The sequence below is a fragment of the Ovis aries genome, chromosome 25 (assembly GCF_016772045.2).
Source record: "Ovis aries strain OAR_USU_Benz2616 breed Rambouillet chromosome 25, ARS-UI_Ramb_v3.0, whole genome shotgun sequence".
NCBI lineage: Eukaryota > Metazoa > Chordata > Mammalia > Artiodactyla > Bovidae > Ovis > Ovis aries.
The window spans coordinates 26,911,217-26,934,342 of record NC_056078.1 but is presented as its reverse complement, the minus strand read 5'-3'; the positions used below and the strand labels follow the sequence as shown (position 1 = coordinate 26,934,342).

General features: G+C 50.1%; 1 protein-coding gene across 1 annotated transcript in view; it reads right to left on the bottom strand.

The window, feature by feature from the left end:
* Positions 1 to 23,126, bottom strand: part of LOC132657144 (cadherin-23-like) — a 349,318-nt gene that overhangs the window by 179,500 nt on the left and 146,692 nt on the right. Inside the window, exon 7 of the mRNA XM_060406596.1 lies at positions 1,362 to 1,556. Coding sequence (XP_060262579.1) covers positions 1,362 to 1,556 — 195 coding nt within the window. The remainder of the gene's footprint in view (positions 1 to 1,361; positions 1,557 to 23,126) is intronic.

The following is a 23,126-nucleotide window of genomic DNA, read 5'->3' as shown; positions in this document are numbered from 1 at the left end:
GTAAGCAAATGGAGAGTGGTGGGAGGGGCACCACCTTAAGTGAGTGTGCCAGGGTGTGCGGAAGGATACAGATGTGCCCCAAAAGTGGATTCTGGCCTTACAAGTCCCCTTGATCCCAGATGTCAATTTCACAAATAGCAGCACACATGTCCTCCCAGGCAACCAACACTTAACCAGGGGAGAAGGCAAGAACAGGAGTATCATCTGCAGTGGCCTCCCCGGGGTCCCTGGACCAGGTATGAAAGAAAAAGTGTGCATTTCCTGGTTTGGGGGGCCTCTCTGGATCTTGTCCAATCCTGAGGGAACCTCATATTTCAAACTGGCCCCTGGCCCCAATGCAGTGTGTCTTCTCCTGGGACCTGAGCTCTGTGATCTGCCAAGTAGAGCCCACAGAGCTACTGCAGCCCCCCTGCAGTGACCCGGGGCCAGGTGGTGGATGCTGTGGGTCAGGCTAATGAGTCCCAGAGGCTCAGGAGGGACTCCTGTGATTTAACAGTTGGCCTAAGCTTTGGAAACAGAAGTCTAAGGACCAACAGGCCAGCTCTCGCCCTGCTGCCAGCTAAAGGCTCCAGCTGCGCTTGGAGGCCGTGGCCAGGAGGGGAAGAGGGACGTGCAAGGAAAGAACCCTACTGAGGCCGTGGCCTGCCTGTCCTCCAGCCCCTCCACAACCGCTTGTGACAGAGGCCGCGCAGCTACGACGTTCTGGAGATTTGGAGACTCCTGACCACGGGGCCCTGGACAACCCAGGCTTGGGTTCTTGCTGCCCACCACTCCTCGGTTTGTGTCTCAACAGCGTCAGCTATAAAACAGGATAATTATTCCTCTTGAACGTCCCTCTCCTGACTAATTCATCTTGGAATTCCCAGGACCCAAGCACAGTGCTTGGCACAGATGGGTGTTCCCTTCTGTGTAAGTATCATTGCTCTAGCACAATGGCCAGGATGCCTGGACTCTCTGATTCTGCATGCTGGGTGGTGTCAGGACACAGCTGGGCTGACACCTCCGCCTTGTGTCTCAGAGCGAGAGGACATCCTGCACTAGGAATGACCCATGGGGTTACCAGTGCAGGCGCTGGAGTCTGTGAGCAAGTCGCTAAATTGCTCCTGCGCCTCGGTTTCCTCATCTGTAAAATGGGCCATAGCACTGTTGTGAGGTTTAAAGGAGACAATCCATTTGAGTGCTCCCCACAGCACCAGGGACATAGCACGAACCCTCAGGAACATCAGCTGTTGTTATCATTATGATCATCAGCAACACCATTATAAGCCTTGCTTAGCAGGAAAGGAGGCTGACATCCTGTGCCTTCTCTGAGGGTAGGAGGCTGACACCTCGCTGCCCGGGCCCCTGGCACAGGGACTCACCGTGGCGTTGACAGTGAGCTGGTAGGCCTGCGTGGTCTCGTAGTCCAGCTCCCGGATCACTGTGACGATGCCGCGTGCACTGTCGATGGCAAAGAACTGGGAGGGGGGCTGGAAGGAGTAGAGGACGCTGCCGCCTGCGCCCAGGTCAGGGTCCGTGGCGTTCACAATGAAAATGGGCGTCCCCACCGGTGTGTTCTGGGGTGAAACAAAGCAAATAAAAGGGTGAGCTGGAGCTCAGAGCAGCTGCCTCCATCAGTGACTATTCTCCTAAAGCCCATTAACCACGTCCCTCCAGCCAACCAGACCTGCGGCTTCGTCATTTTTATTCTAAAAGGGTTCACAGGAATTTAAAATGCTATATCTATTTTTTTTTCCATTTTTTGATGGCCTCCTGGTGGCCATAACAGCACCAGTTCCAAAGATGATCTGCTTATCCTGAAGTTCCGGATGAGAGCCTTTTGGTCCCCAAACCCCTGCTTCTTGGCAGTTTTGCTTTCTCTGTTAGGTGCCCCTTGGCTGCCCAAGCCTCAGGCACGGGCTGCTCTGGAGGGCAGCCAGCAGTCTACATGTTGGGAGGTTCCAAGGACAGGGAGCTGGGAGATGTGTAATATGGGGAGGTGGCATAGAGTCTGGGGTGGGGCTGGCCCACAGAGAGTTCTTGACTTGCCTAGGGGTGGGGCATCCACATAACATCCCTGGGCCACGGCAGCCTGTAACCAGAGAGGCCCACAAAGCCTGCTCAAATGTCACCACCTCCTGGGAGCCTTCCATGATTCCCTTTGCTACACACTGTATATATAGATAGACCCCTGCCTCTTTCTGACTTGGGGCTTCTGGTTAAATGTAACTTCCTCATGGATGCCTTCCAGTCCCTTAAGGTGGGTCAGCCCCTACCGTGCTCCCAACCCCTGCCACTATTACATTCAGGATCCCACAGCACCCTGGAACGTTTCATCACCCACAGTTCCTCTGTAACTCCCCAGTCAGTGCCTGTCTCTCACTGCACACGTGCTCCATAGAAGCCACAGAGCTCCATCTGCCTGGCCCAGCAGGTGCCTGCCACAGGGCAGGTGTCCAGTAAGCATCCTTTAGGAAGACATGGATGAATCTCTATGACAGCATCTTAGCACATTGTATTCTAAGTACCTGTTTGCATTCTCTCCCAACTGTCAGCTCTCATCACGATCGTGCCCGCCACAATGCTTGGCAGGTAAGCCACATCTGCAAAATTCTGCATGAGTAAATTTACTCCGGACTCAGTGAGCTCTGGACACATCAGAAGATAGGCAACCTAAGGAGGCTCTGCCCAGAGGCAGGAAGAAACAATCCCTACTCCCGCTCACTGACTGTGCTGTGAGCGGCACCCATCAGCTCTGTGCCAAGTAGCTTTCTAGGTGCCTGCTATGATCCCTCTTTCAAAAACGAAACCAAGGCTCAGACAGGTTAAGGAACTCACTCAAGTCACACAGCTAAGCAATGGTAAAGAAGACCCTAAATTCAGGTATAGTTCATTCTAAGCCTATCTCTTAGCTTTATTCTAAACACTTCTGTAAACCTTGATGGCAGTTTTTTCCCCTAAGTCTTCCACACAGTGCTGAGGTCACCTGCCAGCATGGGTGGTACCCTCTAGCCCAGAGCGTGGGATTGGCCTGAAAGTTCCCTGAGGGCAGAGTCAACATTCCTGTGTGATCTTTTTACACTGGGACAGTGACTGAGTACCTTCTGACACCTGCAGGGCTCCTATCAAGGAAGGCATCACACAGCTGCCCATCTCTGTGCTGCTGCCCATGACCTGGGTCACTACCTTGAGAAGCTTCTCTCTTTGAAGACCAGTCTCAGGCATACTGGAAGCCCTTCCCCAGGGCTATCTGCTGGAGGCAAGTGTGTTCTCTGTAAGACCTCTGATCAGGCTGGAAAGGGCCTCCAGAGGACAAAGCCACCGAGTTGCCATTGTTTCTCTCTAAGGGTGCTACCCCTCCCCCATCACCAGGCAAGTGTCCACCTGAATGGACAGGCTTACATCCTATCCTTTTCCAACCCACGCTGAAGACGGGGGCAGACAGGTAAGACCCCTCTCCTCCATCCCATCCTTGATGCTCCATGCCCCTCTGCATAGTCTGGTCTCGTCTCCTTCTTGCTTTATTTCCTGGCAGGTGTCACATCCCAGCCTTTTGGCTAAGATCATGTGCAGTATCTTTTCTATCAGTTTACTATTTCCTGGCACGTAGAGCTATTTGTACTTTTCCAAACCAGAACACTCCCTTACACTTCTGAGTTCCTGAACCTGCTTTGCCTTTGCAAGGTCTGCCCTACCCAGCTCAGTGGCTTGGAAAACAGATGCTCTCTTTCTCTCCAAAAGAGGGAAAGTATTCAAGTGTACAAGGGGGCAGAGGGGACTAGTGCTAGATTTCAGGGATGGACAGACTTCTGTTGGAACCTAAGTCTTACTGTGTGTCTTTGGGCCAGTTACTTCACCTCTCTGATCTTTAATCCCCTTTCTGTGCATCAAAGTTAATAATATTTCATGCAGTTAATGTGAAGAGTACACGAGCTCCTGAGTATAAACTTTCCAGAATATATTAAGTGCTTAGAAGATGGCAGTTGTGATTTTATTGTCTGAATGCCTTCTAGAGGGTGGCAGACAAGAACATGTTCAAGGGTAGGGCAGGGAGGCATAAAGAAGCACCATGACTACTAATGATACTGCACCGGACATTCCCTGTCTGCAGTCCCCAGATCCACCGAGTACCCTTCTCTGCCATGACCCACCCCCTGCCCGCCTCCCCAGTCCAGGGTGGCCTCAGTGCACTGCATTCCCAAGCTGCCAATGGGAGGGGCTGGTAGGAGCTCAGAGTTTGGGGAGGAGGCAGGAGGAGAAAGGGTTTGAAGTATACTTTCCCAGTCCCTCCAGCTCCAACCCAGCAACCCCTCCCCTCCAGCCCCAGGTTTTAGTGGCTCCAGCCCTTCCCCTTGCCCCTCCAGTCCTAACAGTAGAAAGAACTTCCCCATGTTGCTAGTCCTTGGAGCCTCAATATCCCTTAGTGTCGCTCTAGCCCTGCTCCCCCTCTGGAAGTTGTCTCTTCACTGAAATGCCTTTATTGGAACTATCCGAGATGAACTATTTCCTGGGGGACCCTGACAGATACAGGCACTCTGCAAAGGACCTACCCCAAGCCACATGTTCAAAGGCCCAGAAACTGAACTCCCCAGGTGCTGGGCTCAGCAATGCCAGCCTCTATCCCAACATGCCAACCATAGGAGACTGGTCTGGAGAGATCTTTATGAGGTTCTCAGCTAACCTACAGCTCTCTCTCTCTTCCCTCCTCCCTGTCTCTACATCCAGCATACACATCTCAGGAGTGCCAGTGTCAGCCCCAAGCTCCAGAGCAGAGCATGCCATTGCAGCCTGTAGCTCTTGCCACAAGAGGGACAGACATGTTCTGATTTCAGGGTGACCAACCCCCAGCGAGGCAGCTGGACAGCACTTCAGAGCGCACTCCACATGTAGCCAGTGCCCAGAGGAGAGAGACAGTTCCCACGAGAATGTCAGCTCTCCAGCCCCCTGCCTTGGGGAGGAAAGGACATTTCACTCATCCATACTGCATAGTCTGGGGCGAGGGCTCTCTGAGCATCTGGTCAGAGGATTTAAGAGCAAGCTCCAAGATGACAGGAAAAGAGGGAAAGGAAGGGATGGTCCTGTGTCTGACCTTCTTGGATTATGTTTCATGCCCTGCAGTGAAAACCCATTTAACTTCTGCATAACTTAGAAAAGGTTTTAAACAGGCCTGACAAGAAGCCATTCCCTTAGAAGGGACAGGCCACTGGAGAGGAAAGAATGCTGACCTCCTGCATTTCCAATCCTGGGCGCAATGCTCTATCAGGGAAATGGTAGGGAGGGGACTCTCACCAGCACATACACTGGGGAATTCTTGGAGCACCCAGCTACTTATTCCCAGAAACACTGGATACATTCACAGGCTGACACTCAAAGCAAGCAGATTTCCTCCATGGGGCCAGGCACATCTGGATTTTCAAGTACACCGTAGGCAGTTAACACTTGGTGCTCGGAGTGTGGGCTCTGAGTCAGACCTCCTGTTTGAGCCCCAGCCTTTTCACTTGTTGGGTGGAGACCTTGGACATGTGCTGTTACATTTATTATTTTGGTCTCAGTTTCCCTATGTAAAGGAAAATGTAAAAGTGGAGCTGTTAACACTACCTACCACTCCTGGGGTAGTGAGAAACTTTTACATGAGCTAAGGTGTGGGGGGAAAACCTCTCACCGAGCCAGGCACACGGCAATATTGAGCGATCCTCATAAATGGTCACTGCCATTATTACTGCGGTAATAAAATACCATCACAGGCGGCATGAGATGAGCCTATTTAAAGTGGTGTGGGGGGATTAGAAACAGGGTAAGTGGCTGATCTCTTCATCACAAATTTAGACAAATAGGTAGATCAGAATTCAGGAAGAGAATATCTCTGTTTACTGGTTCACGGCTGTTGCAGACAGGATGGGAGAACCCCTGAAGACCCTCCAGAGTGGGTTTGGAGAATGTGAGAGGAGGGGTGGGATCTGAGGGCAGGGTGGGAGGGGTTCCTGGAGGCCAAGGAGCTCCTGAGCACGGAGGCCAGGCCTGGCCACGCACCGCTCAGGGAGAAGATGGCTTGAACGTGGAAGCTGGAAGGTACCTTGGAGATTATCCAGCCCAGTCTCCCCAGTTTTTAGATGGGAAAAGTGAGAGGGCGCACTTCCAAGCTTTCTGTCTCACATGTGGTTAATCGCAGAGCTGTGCCTGAAAATCAGGTGTCTTAACTCAAGTGCTTTACTTACCCTACCCAGAGACACTACCCACTGCGTCCTGGCCCACCCTCCTTCCAAGCAGAGATGCTCTTTTTACCAAAGGGATGGATCCAGGCAGCCAGCCGTGTTTGTACCAAGTGACTTCGGGCCCAGGCCACATGTGGTTGGTCCAGGGGTAAACACGTGACGCAAGCAGGCCAATCAGATGGGGCCTTGTAAATTAAAGCACTTTCCATGGGAACTTGAAAGATTCCTGCTACCTGGTTGGGGTAGAGTGGGTCCCATGACAGGCTGAAAGTCACACAGAAACAGAGGTGTAGAGGAAGCCCGTCTGCCATGAGCATGGGGCACCGGTAAAGCAGAAAGCAGAGACGAGGGCTCTGAGGCCTCCCATGCCCCAGCCTTCGCAGAACCTGTCTGGGCCTCCCCTCCTGTCCTTGGCTGTGGTCCTGAGACGGTTTACCCTGCCCCTCGCCTGCTGGGATCTGGACCTTTCACGCTCACAGCTGGGCCATAGAAAGCAAAGCTCATGACTGCTGAAGGCACAAAAGATAACATGGGGAGAGGAGAGAGGCCTGGATGAATGAATGTTGGCTCTGTCTTCTTTTCAAGTGTCCCCAGACACTCCTTTTAACATGCAAATCCACTCAGGTCATTGTGAAGGTCAGTGAGCATGTGGGGTGGGAGGGGTAGGTCTGGGAGAGCTTGACCATGGGGCTGACACAATCATCCAGGACAGACCTGGAGAAGAGATGCCCCAGAGAGTCAGCTTCTGCCCACCTGGAGTCAGAGGACCAGTGGGACAGTGCCTCTATAGCATCTGGCCTTAGAGTTTGGGGTCTACAGAACCATCTGCCAGATGGGTCAGGGCCATGAAAAAGTAGGGCCAAATGGCCCACTTCGGCTGGGGGTGGGGCAGCCCCATTCTAGGGCAACTTCTCCCCGCATATTCACTGTGGAAAGTGGCTCTGGGTCCACCTCTGTGCTGGAAAGGAGCAGCTGGTCTCCGGAGGAAAGGCTGCACAGGACGTGATTACTCCAGTTCCTGAGATAGCCCTCTTAGCCCACTTCTCTGTCTCAGCTCGGCTTCCAGAGCTCCTTCCTCCACGGCACCCCCTGTCCAGCCCCATCCTCTCCTTCACAGCTTCTGGGACATCTCCTCAAGTACACTGCCCATGCCTCCTGGGGGCCAGGGAGTGTGGTGAGGCATAGTCCCCAGCAAGTCTCCTGCCCTATCAGACCATCCCTCTCGGTGAGAGGCCCGCTCCATGCAGGTCACAGACCGGGCAGGCCCCGGACTCTTTCTACTCCCCATTTAAGCTCCGCATCACTCCTGATGGACCTGCTGTAAACGGGCCACCCTGTGCAATTCAGAGACAAATAAATCTTTTTGCTACTCCTGGGGTGACAAGGGAATAGACTCTGGCAAAGTTCTACCATTCCAGGGATCTTGTTCGTTAATAATAATGATAAATAGCTCACTTCTCACATGCAGTGTGAGCCGCGTTTCTACAGAGGTGGCCGGGGGTGCTCACTGGAACGGGTGAGGGGCACAGGGGCAGCGAGGGAGGAAGAGGGCCAGACAGGCAGCCTGGAGGGTGGAAGAAACAGAGATGGAGAGAGTGCAAACAAAGGGGAAGGGAGAGAAGGGGGAAGGCGGAAGGAAGACCAAGGGGGATGTGAAAGGGGCAGAACTGGGGGCCAAAGCGGACTGAGGATGCGGGGGAGAGAGTTTGTGAGAACAGACAGAGGGAAGAAAGTTGGGAAGAAAGGAAAGGAAAACTTAAAGAAGCAAAAGAGACATTCTAGAGGGAAAGCTGTGAACAAAAGACAAGAAGTAAAAAAATCCAGAGCAGCACGAGAAAGATCAGAGAGAGAAAAAAGCCCGCCATACCCTCTCAAGCTTGTGGTGCACCCCCCTTCCCCACCCATGAGATTTATTCTCAGTCCTAGACCAAACTTCCAAACAAGCCCAACTGTTTCCACCGTAGGTGCCATCTCTAAAGGCATTATTAATATTTATGGAATGCTTGCTAGATGCTGCCATAGTCTTTAATATCTTATTATAAAGCCTGTTATAAAATGCATTAGTAATAAATTCTTGACAGATGGAGTTCTAAAAAGGTGCCAGTGCCTTGGTGAACAGACCCTCCTGGACTTAGCTTGTGGCTCAGAGGCTGGGCTGCTGGTCCCTGAGGAGGGGCAGGGCAGGGCAAGGACTCAACCCTTCACCTGTCAGCATTTTTACAGATTTTCTCTCATTACCTCCTTTCCCCAGATGGGGAAATGGAACCTCAGAGAAATGAAGCTATTGGCCCAAAGTCACACAGCTTTAAGTGATGAGCAGGATTTAAAATCAGGTCACCTCTGTGTCCCCAGACCTGGGGAACCCTGGAGATGAGGGTAGAGAGTGAGCTCAGGGCCCCTACTCAAGCAGAACTGGTTCATTTCCTCTATAGAAGGGCTGGGGATGACACGCCTGAAGATGGTAGATTCAAGTTGTCTGGGTTAGGGAAGAGAGCATTGGTAGGGAGTTTTAGCCCAAAAAGAATTTCAGAAGGAAGAAGGGTCTCAAAATGTGCACACTTTCACTGGGGAGAAGGAAATGGGCTCCCACTGTGACTAGAATATTTAAAGTTATAAGTAAAGACATTTCTGATGGGGGTGGCAGGGCTAGGTGGTGCCAGGCAGAGTGGAGGTGCCCATGTCTTGGTCTCCACTGATGCCAAAGAGGTGCTTTTTTCACTTATGACTCTGGAGCCGAGGCCTACTGGGGAGCTTGGGAATGGTATGAAGTTTGGGAGGCTTTTGTCGTTCCAGCTTATAAGGGAGAAGAAATGAAGTCTATGGGAGATATGGGCCGTACTTCTTTCTCAAACAAGCAAGAAGGCCTGTGTGGGCATGAGATGAGAGCAAGGTCCAAGAAGAGAACTGGTAAAAGGAGGAGAACCAGGAGAGGCGGGTGCCCACTGGGCCTCCGTGGATGTTTCAGGTGCCCTCATTCTGGTCAGGGAGAGGGCACACGGTGTGTACAAACACCCATACATGTACTCATACCCACACACATGCACACATGCTCCAGCATCTCTCTCTGCAGAGGAGTCTGGAAGAGATCAGTTACAACATCTCTTCTGTCGACCAGTGTCTGTTCTCTCCCAGACGATGTGCACTGGACTCTAAGAGGTGTTAGATCTGCCCTGAGGGCCAGGCTTAATGTCAGGTGGAGGTGCCAGCTCTGTGGGCAGAATGAGCCTCACAGGGTTGGGCCCCAAGCCCCACATACCCTAATGTGGCTCAAGCACTTTCTCTGGACTGAGCTGGACTCCTCAGCTGTTCCATTCTCCATGGAGTAAGCTCAGTGCTCTCCTGTCTCCAAGAGCCTGCTCCTTTCTCAGCCTCTGGCTCCATACTGTCTATTCTGAATCCTGGGAAGACCTGCATCAAAGTGCTTACCTAACTTCCATCCCCAGTGGATGACTCTAACATGAATCCCCGAGTTCTGCCAGTGTCTTCACCTGCCAGATGTGCCCCTCTCTCTGGCCTCCCACTCCTCACCAATCCCCAGGCTCTGTCAAGTCTTCCTTCAACATTCCTCAGATCCTCCCCTTCTCTCTGCGATTTAAGCCACCTCTGAAGTCCTAGCACTGTCGCTGGCACATAGAAGGCATTCAATAAATGTTTTAACAAAATCAGGACTTGCTGTTAAACATGGCAGATTGAACATACCCACTGATTTCTGCTTTTGTCCCAACCCCTCACCAAAATGACAATATGGAAGTTTAAAATGCATATATCCATAAGGGCAAAAAGAACAGGAAAGGAGGTGACAACAGATGAGAGGTGTCAACAAAATCCTGGAAACAGATGCAACTGGAAATTGCCTTAGGAGAGAAAGGAAAGCTGAAACTTTGGCTAGCGTCTCAGAATCTCAGGAAAGCTCAGGAAGTGGAGACACAAAGTGATGCTCAAAACAGGAAGACTGGTTGCAAATCTTTAAGAAGAGTGGTAAGACTCCCAGATGCCTTCCCCAACTCTTGCAGAAGCTATGAGGTTTGCGTTCTGGACGGGCTGAGGTAGTCAGGCTCTGGACTCAGACTGGGAGCTGAAAGAGGCACTGAAAACTGGGAGGTTAAGTGAAAAGCTGCATCTCCCCTCATTCCCATCTCCAATCAGGCCTCTTATAATCATTCAGCCTTGTGAAGGCTGACAGCCAGGCAGGAGATAGGGAAAACTGGCCCGAGAGAAAAAATATTAACATGTTGAATACCACCCCCCACACACACACACAAATTCAAGTCCTCACCTGATTATCAAGCCCACTGGTTAATAAGCAGCACCCTCCTTCTTGTGCTGTGCTTAGTCACTCAGTCATGTCTGATTCTTTGTGATCCCATGGACTGTAAACTGCCAGGTTCCTCTATCCATGGGATTTCCCAGGAAAGAATACTGGAGTGGGTAGCCATTCTCTTCTCCAAGGGATCTTCCCAACCCAGTGATGGAACCCAGGTCTCCTGCACTGCAGGCAGATTCTTTACCATCTGAGCCACCAGGGAAGCCCAAGAATACTGGAGTGGGTAGCCTATCCTTTCTCCAGGGAATCTTCCTGACCCAGGAAACAAACCACGGTCTCTGCATTACAGGCGGATTCTTTACCTGCTGAGCTTCCAGGGAAGCCCACCTCCCTTCCTGCCCTAATAGGCTTAGTGAGCTTCCAGGCAGGTAAATGCGAACTCACTCTTAAATATGAACAGACAACTAAAGGTCACTAAACATTTGAGAAGAGCTTCTAATGTGAAAGACAGAGAGGAAAATAGTAAAAAAGGAGTAGCAACACATATCTTTAACATGCTTCAAGAGACAAGTCAATTCTAAAGGAAATCAGTCCTGAATATTCATTGGAAGGACTGATGCTGAAGCTCCAATATTTTGGCTACCTGTTGTAAAGAACTGACTCATTGGAAAAAGATTCTGATGCCGGGAAAGATTGAAGGCAGGAGAAGGGGACAACAGAGGACACGATGGTTAGACGGCATCACCAACTCGAAGAACATGAGTTTGAACAAGCTCTGGTAGTTGGTGATGGATAGAGAAGCCTGGGATGCTGCAGTCCATGGGGTCACAATAAGTTGGACACGACTGAGTGACTGAACTGAACTGAGAGAGATAACACAAGACAGCATCTTTGAAATAAATAATCTTTCAAGAAGAAGAGCGAGCTAGTAGATAGTAAAAGCTCAACAGAAGAGTTGGAAGATAAAGAAATTTCTCCAAAACTAGGACAAAACTTAAAGAGACTTAAACAGGGGAGGAAAGTAAGAAAATTAGAGTAGTTTAGAAAATTCAACTCCCAACTAACAGGGATTCCAGAGAGAAAACAGAGCAACTAAAGGGGAGGAAGTTATCCAAGAAGTAAAATAAGAAAACTCCCAGAACTGAAGGACATGCTTCCAAATGGAAAGAGACCCTATCTGTTCAGAAGAAAGTTCCACACTGAAGCATAAAACGATGAAATTTCAAAACACTGAGTATTTTAAAAAAACATCCTAGAGACTTTCAAAGAGAAAACAAAAGGCCACAATCAAAGGGCCAAGAATCAAAATGGCACCAAAGTTCTTAATAGCCAGAACACAAAGGAAAAAGGACTTCACAATATGAGGAAAACTACTTTTATTCTAGAGTTCTATACCCAGCCAAACTATCGACACATATGCATGCAAAGCAAATATATTTTTCAAAACAGAATTTTTAAAATTCCCCATGAATTCTCGTTCATGAAATTAATGAAGGGTGCATTCTACGAAAATGAAGGCAGAAGCTGAGATAGAAGATATTAGGGAACCCATGCAACAGGAGATGTAATGCAGGAGAGAAACAAAAACGGACTCTGAGCGACTTCCTTTCTTCCCTTATGCACACCCTACATCAGGCCCCTTTAGCCATTCAGCTTCCAGGGTAGCAAGCAAGCCAGAGCATACCCAGTCCAGACTGGAGCAGGAGGATGAATGCTCCAGGGAGACTGTTGCCAAGAAAAACATAAACTGAATTTAAGAATCAATACACTTTTAATACGCGGAGAGGTGGTATTCAATTATGTCAGAATATTTAGGGGTGAACAAGTGAGAGGTTCATAGAACACTAAGCAAACAAACAAAAAGAGGTAATTATTAATTCTGCAGAAAGCAAAAGAAGGAATATAATTACACTGGAACTATAATGACAGTATTGTACACTATGTGGCTCAGCTGTGAATAATATTTACATAATTATAATGCTGCATACACTAAATGCTGTGTGCGCTAAAAGGAGGAATATAACTACGTTGGGAGGATGGGCGGAGCACATTAAGAGCGGTGTGTGTATGTGTGTGTAGCAAAGATGAGGTAAAGGGTGGTGTAAAAGTTTAATTCTCATCCTTCACAGCTGAAAGTCGATAGATAATGTCTAAAACTAAAAAAATGTATAAGCATGCAATTTGGAAATAAGGTAACTATCAGTAGCCATCAGAAATTGAATGAGGTTATCTGAGAGTGGGAATCAGGAACGGGAAAGGATGAGGCAGGGCATTGCTATTTTTATTATAAGCCTAGCTTTACTATTTGACTTTTAAACTCATGCATATATGACTGATAACATTAATATAAAAATTGAGAAAACCTCCCTATGGCTGAACCACTGCAGTGGCCTCTCCTCTTTCAGCTCTGCTCCTGTAACTAATCTTGGAGAGTCACTGCCCTAAAGCAGTGACCCTTCATCTTATTTTCCTCCTCAAACACCATCACTGGCTCCTCTTTCCTGTCCAAGGCAAGTTTCTGCCACACTTGAAGGTCACTATAGTCTGGTCAAAGCTTCCCTTTCCAAACTCATCTTTCGTTTTTGTCCTACTGAGACCCTCTGCTTCAGTCAGACTGGTGTACACAGCGGCCCCCAGAATGCTGGCCCACCCTGCTTGAGGTACTTGTGCCCTCTCCACATCTCCACACACATTCCTGCTGACGGTTCTAGGGAAGAGACATCACCAAACAGCACAGGGGACCGAGGCCCTCTCCCTTCCCCAAGGTGGCCTGGCTGCCTGGGCTTCCTAGGTACACAAGCTCAGGCTGGGGTTGAGACATTGTCTTCTGCCCACACTCCTAGGCCCTGCTTCACGGAGATACTGGACATGCCTGACTGCAAGAAGCTCATCAGAGGAATATCTGAGATCTCCCTTCTTTCTTCTCAGAAATTTGGTTTTCAAAGCCAGGTAGGATACCCAAGGGTGAAATGGCCCCAGCTATCTTTTTATAAGAGATCCAGGTAGTTTTTCTCCTCCCCCTGCCACTGAGCATCCCAGCCCAGGGACCTTCCTGCAGAATGAGTAACAGAAGAGTTTCAAGATCCTCTCCATCCCTGTGTGCCACTTCCATGCAGCACCCCACTCCAGGGCTGTCCCTGCACCTGCCCTCCTACAGCACTGTCTCCTCCCTCTCACCTGCAGACCTGCAGGAGCTGAGGAAGGGGGCATGCTGCAGCACAGGGCGTGATGCCTCATGGACAGTGCATGGCTGGCAGAGCGATCCAGCAGCTGGCTGCAGGACCCATGCAGGGAGAAGGGGACAGGAAGGGCTGTGGCAGCGAGGCAGCCCCTGTGCCCAGGCTGGCTCCAGTCTCCATGACATGCTGCTTTCAACACCAGCAGTTCAACACCCTCTCCCTCAGGGCTGTGACCCCACCTCCCTCTCTATGGCATGGCAGGAGTAACAGGAATCAGAGTGGAGGCAGGAATCCAGACCTTGGCTGTTCACTTTACCGTCTCACCCTTCCCCAACTTGAGAGTGTCACCCAATGGGCTCCTGGGAGTTTTCCCTGCTCCCTCCCCCAAGAGAAACTTGGAAACTGGCTTCTGGATGCAGGAAAGGATCCATTCAATGATGATTACCCGCCCCCCCCCCCCCCCCCCCCCCCATGCACATTGGCCTGATTGGGAAAAAAGAAATCAGAAACAACTGTCCTGAAACTCTGGGTCACATTCCAGCTTTCCAATAACAATCTGTATGACTTCCTTCTCTGTTGCTACAGGGCATCCATGCAAACATCAAATGCCTCAGTTTTCCCATCCAGGAAATGGGTACAACAGTCCTTGCCCTGCCCTGCCCTTCCACACAGAGCTGTGAAGGCAGTACAATGATTCACTTTGAAAAGTCAAAGGTCAAAACAAAATCTTTATAACTTTTTTCAGAAGGAGAACATTCTAAGACAAAAAATTAGGGAAAGCTACAATGAGACCTATAGAAGAGTCCTCTCTACAAAGCTACCCTGGAGTCCCAGAACCAGGGGTCTAATTGGGGTTCCAGGACACTGTCCCCGAGCCTAGGGCTGCAGCAGGCTGAGTCCAGGACAGAAACAGGCTATGCCTAAGGCATGAGGTGGCTGGTCATGAGACTTGGCAGATTCTGGAAAGTGGCAACTGATAGAGAATGGAGTCTCCTGGGATTTTTTAAAAACAAGAAAGGCCTTCCAGGGGTCCAGGGTGATAACTCACACCTACTGAGGACTTCCTATGGTGAGGCCCTGTTGTAAGCACTTCCCATGCACTCTCTTGTATAATCCTCTTGGCAGCTTGTGGAACAGACATCAGTACTATCCCCATTTTCCAGACATCCAAGGCTGTATATACCAAGCAGGTACTCTGGGACTTGCACTCAGGCAGGCTGCGCCAGAGCCCAAACCCTTCAGCACCGTGCTATACTATTCTCAGTGCTGAGTAAGCAAATGTATTAGGTCCAGGAGGCAGGGGGATGGCCACGATGACCTTGAGAAACTTGGATCCTCTTATTCATGTTAAATGCCAGGGCCTACTAAGGATGTTTAAAGGGGTTGCCACAGAATGACTTAGGCCATGCAGAGGTTCCAGGCTCAGGACTTCACAGGTGCCAGGTGCCACCAGGAAGATGCTGGAAGGGGAGGAGTCAGTTACCAGGAGCTGTCAAGTTTTTTCATCCATCAATCCCAAAAATGTATATGGAGCAACACAGTACAAGCCTACACTGCCTGTATGCACATTCCTTATCTTTCCAGCAGGAAAACGGTTACTAGCAATTACAAGTGGTTATTTGTGGGGAAGAATGATATGATAAAGGAGGCTTTGAGGAGCAAGAGCAAAAGGTAATGTACTCTGTGACTCACAGCTCTACCCTTTATTTGCTGTGTGACTTTACAGAAGTTAGGCAACCTCTCTGAGCCTCAGTTTCTTTATAGATGGGCATAATAAGAAAACCCACCCCATGGGATTATTGTGAGGCTTATGGGAGATAACACACAATAAATGTTTAGTGCATAATGGATGCTCCACCAATCTTAGGCTGTATCATAATGTTATTATCTCATGGGGCAGATGTAAGGGTCTATAAGCTGTAAAGCACTTTGTGAATGTTACTTCTGGGGGGAAGTTCTGAAAGGGCAGGGGATGCCTCTAAAGGCTGAGGTCCTTGCCTTGCTCTCAGCAGAGATAGTAGTCCAGGATGAGAATCAGGGTGGGGGTCCTCCCTATGGCACACACCCCCATCTCTGTACCAATGGAGCCCACTCTGGGTGTGTGAGGCCTGCAATGCTGCCCTGAGCTCTCTGTGCACAGCTCCATGGCTCACAAATGGGGTTTCATCTTCCAGCCCCAAATTCCTTCCCTGCATGATGATGAATCATGTTAAACAAAATGAATATGCAAATCTCCTTGGGGCGGGCCCTACATCTATGGAAGCTGAGGCTAATAAATGGATTCTGAATAAGAAGACAGCTCAAGCAATCCAACTTCTGCTCATCTCTCCACCCCTGCCCCTTGGGCTCCACCCTCCAATTGGGGGTGTACTCTGAAGGGCTGGGTGAAGGAGGCAGCAGAGGCCCCGGCAGGCAGCAGGTGTGGTCTAGGCCTGGTGAGGGTTTTGCCTCTGTGAACTCCTCCCTGTGGCCACTGCTGCTGGCCCTTCAGGCCGTGTGATGTGATAAGTGGAACCTGTCACTTGGTGCCTGGGGGCTTAAAGGCTGACAGGCTGAGGGAGGCTGCATACCTGGCTGCAGGGGCACTGAGGATGGTGAGGGCTGGAGAGGGGGGCTTGGGGGCCCGGGGCGCAGGACCCAGGTCGGGAGAGTGCAGCTACAGGAACTCACTGGGTCATGGGACCTTGGGAAAAGGTTTAAGCTTTGTTAAGTGTAGAGAGACTGGGAATACCATGGCTGCATACGACTTTAGAAAGCACCTCATCCAGCAGTTTACTCCCCTGGCTGTGTATCAGAAAACATGGGGAGCTTTGAAACTGTATCAGTGCTGCAGCCCACCCCAGCCTCTGTGTCTTTTATGTTCCCAGAGGAACGCCCACATGCAGCCTAGGGTGAAAAGCGCTGCCCTAACCAGTCACCCTGCTCTGCAGATGAGAAAGCTGAGATGCAGTGGAGGGACTGACCGAGGCCACACAGATGGCGGCAGTGGCAGACACCCACCACAGTGCGTCCTCCCCGATCTTCCACTCCCTTGTCCAGGCAAGGGTCGGGGGGGACTCCCTTAACATCCATCACTCTTTAAATTAATTTATTTTAATTGGAAGCAAATTACTTTACGAGATTGTGGTGGTTTCTGCCATACATCGATGTGAATCAGTCACGGGTGTACATGTGTCCCCCCATCCTGAATCCCCTCCCACCTCCTTCCCCACCCCATCCCTCTGGGTTGTCCCAGAGCACCAACTTTGAGTACCCTGCTTCATGCATTGAACTTACACTGGTCACCTATTTTACATATGGTAATATACATGTTTCAATGCTATTCTCTCAAATCATCCCACACTCGCCTTCTCTCACATAGTCCAAAAGTCTGTACTTTACATCTGTGTCTCTTCTGCTACAGGGTCATTGTTATTGTCTTTCTAAATTCCATATATATGCATTAATATACTGTATTGATCTTCTCTTTCTGACTTACTTCACTCTGTATAATAGGCTCCAGTCTCATCCGCCTCATTAGAACTGACTCAAATGTGTTCCTTTTTATAGCTGAGTAATATTCCACTGTGTATATGTACCATAGCTTCCTTATCCATTTGTCTGCCGATGGACATCTAGGTTGCTTCCATGTCCTGGCTATTGTAAACAGTGCTGCAATGAACACTGGGGTACACGTGTCCCTTTCAATTCTGGTTTCCTCAGTGTGTGTGCTCAGCAGTGGGATTGCTGGGTTGTATGGAAGTTCTATCTCCAGTTTTTTAAGGAATCTCCACACTGTTCTCCATAGAGGCTGCACTAGTTTGCATTCCCACCAACAGTGTAAGTGGGTTCCCTTTTCTCCGCACCCTCTCCAGCATTTATTATTCGTAGACTTTTTGATGGCAGCCACTCTGACTGGTGTGAGAAGGTACCTCATTGTGGTTTTGATTTGCATTTCTCTGATAATGAGTGTGAACATCCAGCACTCTCACCCTTCAGGTACAAGGAGCCCTGGGCCGGGGGACAGAAGACCTAAAATCAGTGTGGTTCCGTGGGACCCTGGAAAAGTCACAAGCCTCTTTGGCCTTCAAGCCCTCATTCGTCACGTGAGGGAGCTGAAGCCCGTTCTCTCCACATTCCCTTCCCGCTCTACAAGGGCATGACTGTCAGTCCTTCCTAAAATCTAATCCAAGGCTCTCCTGCTACAAAGCCAGCCTCTTCACTTGAGGCTATCTTCAGAGGATATAAAGGCAGCTTGCACTGAGGCAAAATTAATAAAGGCACGTGCCTCTCTCTTTCCTTGTTTTTCAGTGTGTTGCTCTCTTCTAAGATATATTACACTCTCACGTGCACAGAACACAGGTTAAAATGCCACGCCGCTGGTGGTAGGTGTTTGCTCGGCACTAGTATTGCAGAGCATAGACCCTGAGCGTGGGCAACAAGCTGAGGAAGAACATTCATTCCGGGAAGAACTAAGGGCATCTTGGGGGCTCTCTCTCTCTCTCACTAGCTCTCAAATTGTCCTGAAAGGACAGGAAGATACTAAGACACTGCAACCAACCCAGATGTCTGCCCTGCCCCCTCTTCCACTTCTGCGTGATGTTGGGAAAGTACTAAGACTCTTGGAGCCTCAGTTTCCTCATCTAGAAAACGGAGATAAAAACACCTACCTCCTGGATTTGTGAGTCCTGGATGAAGTAATGATTATGAAACACTCAGCCCAGTGCCTGGCCCACAGTAACAGTGGCAGCAACAGCTCCCATCAATGTGATGAATCTCTTTATAACCAGGTAATGGCAGTCTCCTATTCTCTTGCTTTGGTGGGGGTGACTCAGGGAGACCCACTCATCCAAGCAACACACCTGGGGAGGGGGAGGGGGCCCTGCTCTGTTGTCCTTGAGAACTTTCCCGTGATAGGGGTCCTGAGGCTTTAAAGGCTGGGGTGGCGTGAAGCATCTGTTCTTAAGGCTCTGGGGAGAGGGTCCCTTCAAGGGGATTGTGGGAAAATCAGGGCAAGGAGCCCAACTCTGTGGTCTATTGTGCCTGGTAGACTGAGGACCACCACCACTGGCCTCAGGGACAGGTAAGAGTCTTGGCTCACAAAGACCACCAGACTGACCCCAAGACAAGATAGAGACCCAGAGTCCTAGATGCACCCTGCTCGAAGGTGTTTCTAGGACTCGACAAGAAACAAACCAGCCTCCCCTTTCCTAACAGAACCCAGAGAAAGTGCTTCCACATGTGTCCTGGGTGGTTCAACTCAATGACCAATCAGGTCAGCAAGTTCCCAGGGTCTCCCCATGCTGCTCCTGGAGTTAAGAATTGTGGAGGCCAATTTCTACCAAGAAACTGACTCTCCCCTAAGCCCTCCTCCTCCTGGCCCCAGCGTGCCCAATGAAGGCAGCTCTGAGGGCATACTGGCCTTCCCCTAGGAAGTAGAAGAGACCATGAGTAGGAATTGCAAATGACTTTCATTAAGCAGGGTGCTAATACCATGAATTACAAATGAAACCCAGATGAAGAGGACCCTGGCAGCCTTACCTCCGTTTGATATTAATTGGGCGACACTTTGTTTTAATGGTACATTAATTAATGCGGAATTTCGACGGAAGTCCGCGTGACACTCACATTAATACAAATGAATTCATTACCATCGGTGTTATTATAAGAAATGACAAATAAATCTGTAACAGTGGGACCCTTCAAATAATAATCACGAATCATTAGGTTTGCCGCTCGTTTGTACCGTAGCTTGCAAATATGCGTGTATGTTTGCTGCTGTGAATGTGCCTTTGCCTTTTGGTGGGGGTGGCAGCCCGTGGCAAAGGAAGGGGAAGCCTCTTTTAGACTTCGCTACATCTGCTTTTCCTCTCTTTTTCCCTCACCTCGACCCCTAGAGAATTCCACATTCTCTCCCCAGGCTCAGGACCCACATGTCAGGACAGTGGGGTTGGCCCCCAAATCCAGCACACCCAGCATGTGCTCTCTGGCCCTGAGGATGGGATGGTGGGGAAGAAACAACAGCAAGAGGACCCTGGAGGGGGAGCCTGGCTTAATGAGGGTTGAAGGAGTGCAGCTATGGCCACCATTTGTTCTGCAGAGGTTCCCCCAATCCGGCTGGTCTTGATGGTTCAGGGAGAGAGTTCAGGTGTCCACTGACCAGCACTGTGCTAGGAGTTTTATCCACTTTCTCCTTTTCAGTGCTCACCACGCTCCTGGAGGCTGCATCCCATTGTAAAGGGCAGGAAACAGGTTTAGACAGTTTGAGCAAGGAGGGGCCAAGCTTGGGACTCAGCTCTGCCCTACTGCAAAGCTCCCAGTGCACCAGCTCTTTCCAGAGAGAAGCTGCTATCCGCCTAGTAAGGGTTAGCATCCAGACAAAGGCAAAGTACAGCCTGGATGAACCTGACAGGTTGGACCAGGCTCTCCAGCCCTCTGCTCAGGGCTTCATGTTGCAATCTCCCAGGTCTTCCAGGAGTAAGAAAGAGGCCTTCAACAAGTTGGGTCTATAGCCATCACTCACTTTGTCTCCCACAACCTCTCAGTCCCCTGAAGTTGAGACGAAGACCATTTTTGCTCCAAAACGGCAGTAATTGAGGCCCCAGGAAACCACACTGGAGGAAAGTGTCAGATCAGCCTGGGTGACCCAGGCAGGTTTTAAAGATCTGCCAGCGGCTGGCACTTAGGCTGCCTCTTCTCCTCTCTGGACTCTGGGCAGACAGTGCCAAACGATCACAGAGCCTTCCTCAGTTTTGGCTGCAGGATTCCCAACCCAGTGCTCTAAGCAGTTTCTATGAGTGGACTAAAGTTGATGCATGCCTTGAAAGCTGTGTGTTATTCCTGTTTTAGAACATCTTTCCCTGGAGAATTTAAAAATATAATCCCGTCTCCTCTGACAGGGATGCTCAAGAACAGTTCAGCTCAGTGGCCAAGAGACTAGTTATGCGGCCTCCTGCGGTCCTTCTAACCCAGGGAGCATAGAGCTCAATGAATCAGTTGCTTCCTCCCCTCCTAAATGAACCAATCGATCTGTTTTATTTCCACAAACAACAGCTTTCTCACCTTTGGCGATCATGAAACAGCATGGAAGTCAAATCCAATTCTTTCTTCCCTTGAGTCTTCACTAATGTGCCCAAACTCAGTGAGTTCTTGCTCTATGACCTGCCCTCTGCCCTGGCTCCTGGAGTCCTAGTTCTCAGAGGTTAATGCCACTTGACTATCGGATGTTGTTTCAGAGGCTAGATCCTGGCTGACTAGCAATGGGCCGTGGCTAGGAGTCTGGGGAGCCTCCAGCCCCCTCTCCCACTCATGTTCTCCCCCATTCACACTGGTACTGAACGGACCAATTAATCACCTAAGACTGTTAACGGTACTAATTACGCTTGCTCTTGAAACTTGCGGAACAATTATTTACTGTCTCTGCCTCACAGGCTATCAATTGTGGTGATTGCAGGCAAGCTGTCACTTCTTTCAAGCTAACTTAGAGCTGGTTTCTCCAGGAGAACTCTCACAGGACTTTGTCTGAGCTTAGGGTACATCCAAAAGATGTGGCAAAGCCTGTGGCCTCTTCAGGCCTTGCAATCTAACAAGAGGCAGCTCAACATGGATCTTAAATGAAGCATTTATTTTATGAAAGGATGAAATGACAACCACTAAGTACCACCTTGGGAATTGTACTACTTCCTTCTTCCTTGTGTCTCTGTGAGTGAATACAGATTGTGCTCCTGGGTCAGAGCTGGCATCATCACATCCCTAGAAATTGACAAAGAAGTTGCACATACATATTAATTAAATTTCCCTCTGGTTCCCCAAGTCAGGGGCTCTATGTTGACTCTCCCCAGCCTACCTCAATACCTGTCCTGGATTCTGACTCCCCTGTTTCCCAGTATCACCACTTGGAGAAGAGTTGGTGTTTCTGGCCAAGACCTTAGCTAAATGAAGGAAGAAAAACAAGGGAGGCATTTTCAGACTCTGTCCATCCTACCTGGACTTTGAAATATTCCTGTCCTCTGAGGCCACTGGACTTCAGAGCACAAACCCACAGGCCATCACCTCCCTTACACACAGACATACTCTCCCCTTCCTGCCCTGTAACACCCCAATCCCCACCCCACCAGGGTGACAGGGTGTGATGTGAGGTATATGTGTGGCTGTCGGGTAAACATGTACTTATTCAGACAAGCAGCAGGCCCCAGCAGGCTGTGGCTCCCGTCTCCTGGGCTCCCTCCCCCATCTCAGCCCTCCTGCAGCCCATGGTGCTCGTCTCCAAACGTCAGGGCCAAAAGCATTTAGAGCCAACTGCTGAGCCCAAATCTACTGTGGTGCCGAGAAATGCACTCCGTCACCGTGCAGATGACAGGCTCCAGGCAGGCTGGAGCACGTGGCCGGCCTCCAACTGACCCCACCCCACTGGGCCTTTCTTCTGGCTTCTGTTGCCAGCAGGAGTCCGACAAGCAGAGCTGCTCCTTAACGCCGCTGCAGCAGTCAAGGGACCCCCAACCTCCGTGGAGGCCCCTCTGGGTTCTGACACCTCCGCATGATGTCATCAAGACACTTTTAGATGCCACTTGTTCAAGAGCAGGCTCTCAATCTCCCCTGGAAACTGCACCCCTTACTCTGTGATGGCTATACACCCGCTTCACGTCCAGGTGCTAAGCCAGAAACCAGAGTCCTCTTCGCAATTTCTTCCCCAAACATCAGTCGACGGCTCTCCCTCACTGCTCACTGCCAGCTCACCACCGGCACGTGGCCGTGACCGCCCAGCTGGGCCCCTGCAACGTGTACTCCCCTGGAAACACACATCTGAGTGTGTTGCCACAGCCCCGTCTCCTGTGCTTCAATAACTCCCTAGTGGCTTCCTGCTGACCTTAAGATAAACACCGGAGAATCCCACCCACGGCCCTGGACAGCCTGGCCCTGTCCAGCTCTGCTTCACTCTGCTCACCTCCTCCTCCTCCACGCTCTAGCCTCTTTGTCCCTCTTCCACCTCCTCAAATGAACTAGGTGCTGTTCTGCCTCTGAGCCTTAGCCGGTGCTGTCCATCCACGACTTTTCTCATTCTCACCCCCAACAAATGTCCCCTTAGCCCTTCTATCTCAACCAAGTCCTATTTCCTCCAGAACATTATGTGACCCCCTCAGCTTGGGTCAGATCTTTGTCTCTATTTGCTTAGAGCCTCTTGGGCTTTTTCTCAGGGGCTCTGATCTCACTGGGTAATTCTGTGATCCATCAATTACCATCTGTCCCCTTACTAGAGGGGAAGTCCTTGGAGGGAAGGGGCCATGTCTGGTTCTACTCATCACTGTGCCCCTAGCGCCCAGCGTGCAGCTGGTACTGGATAAATATTTGTGGAATGAATGCTGTCTTGGGCACACCTCTCTGGGCACTCTTCCCATTCTCCTATTGAGAGAGATGGTTGGGAAACACCAGCTCCAAAATTTCTCCCTTTCACGCATTCAACAAATATAAACTGAACGCCTCTGATAATGCAGACTCTGCGGGGTGGTGAAGCAG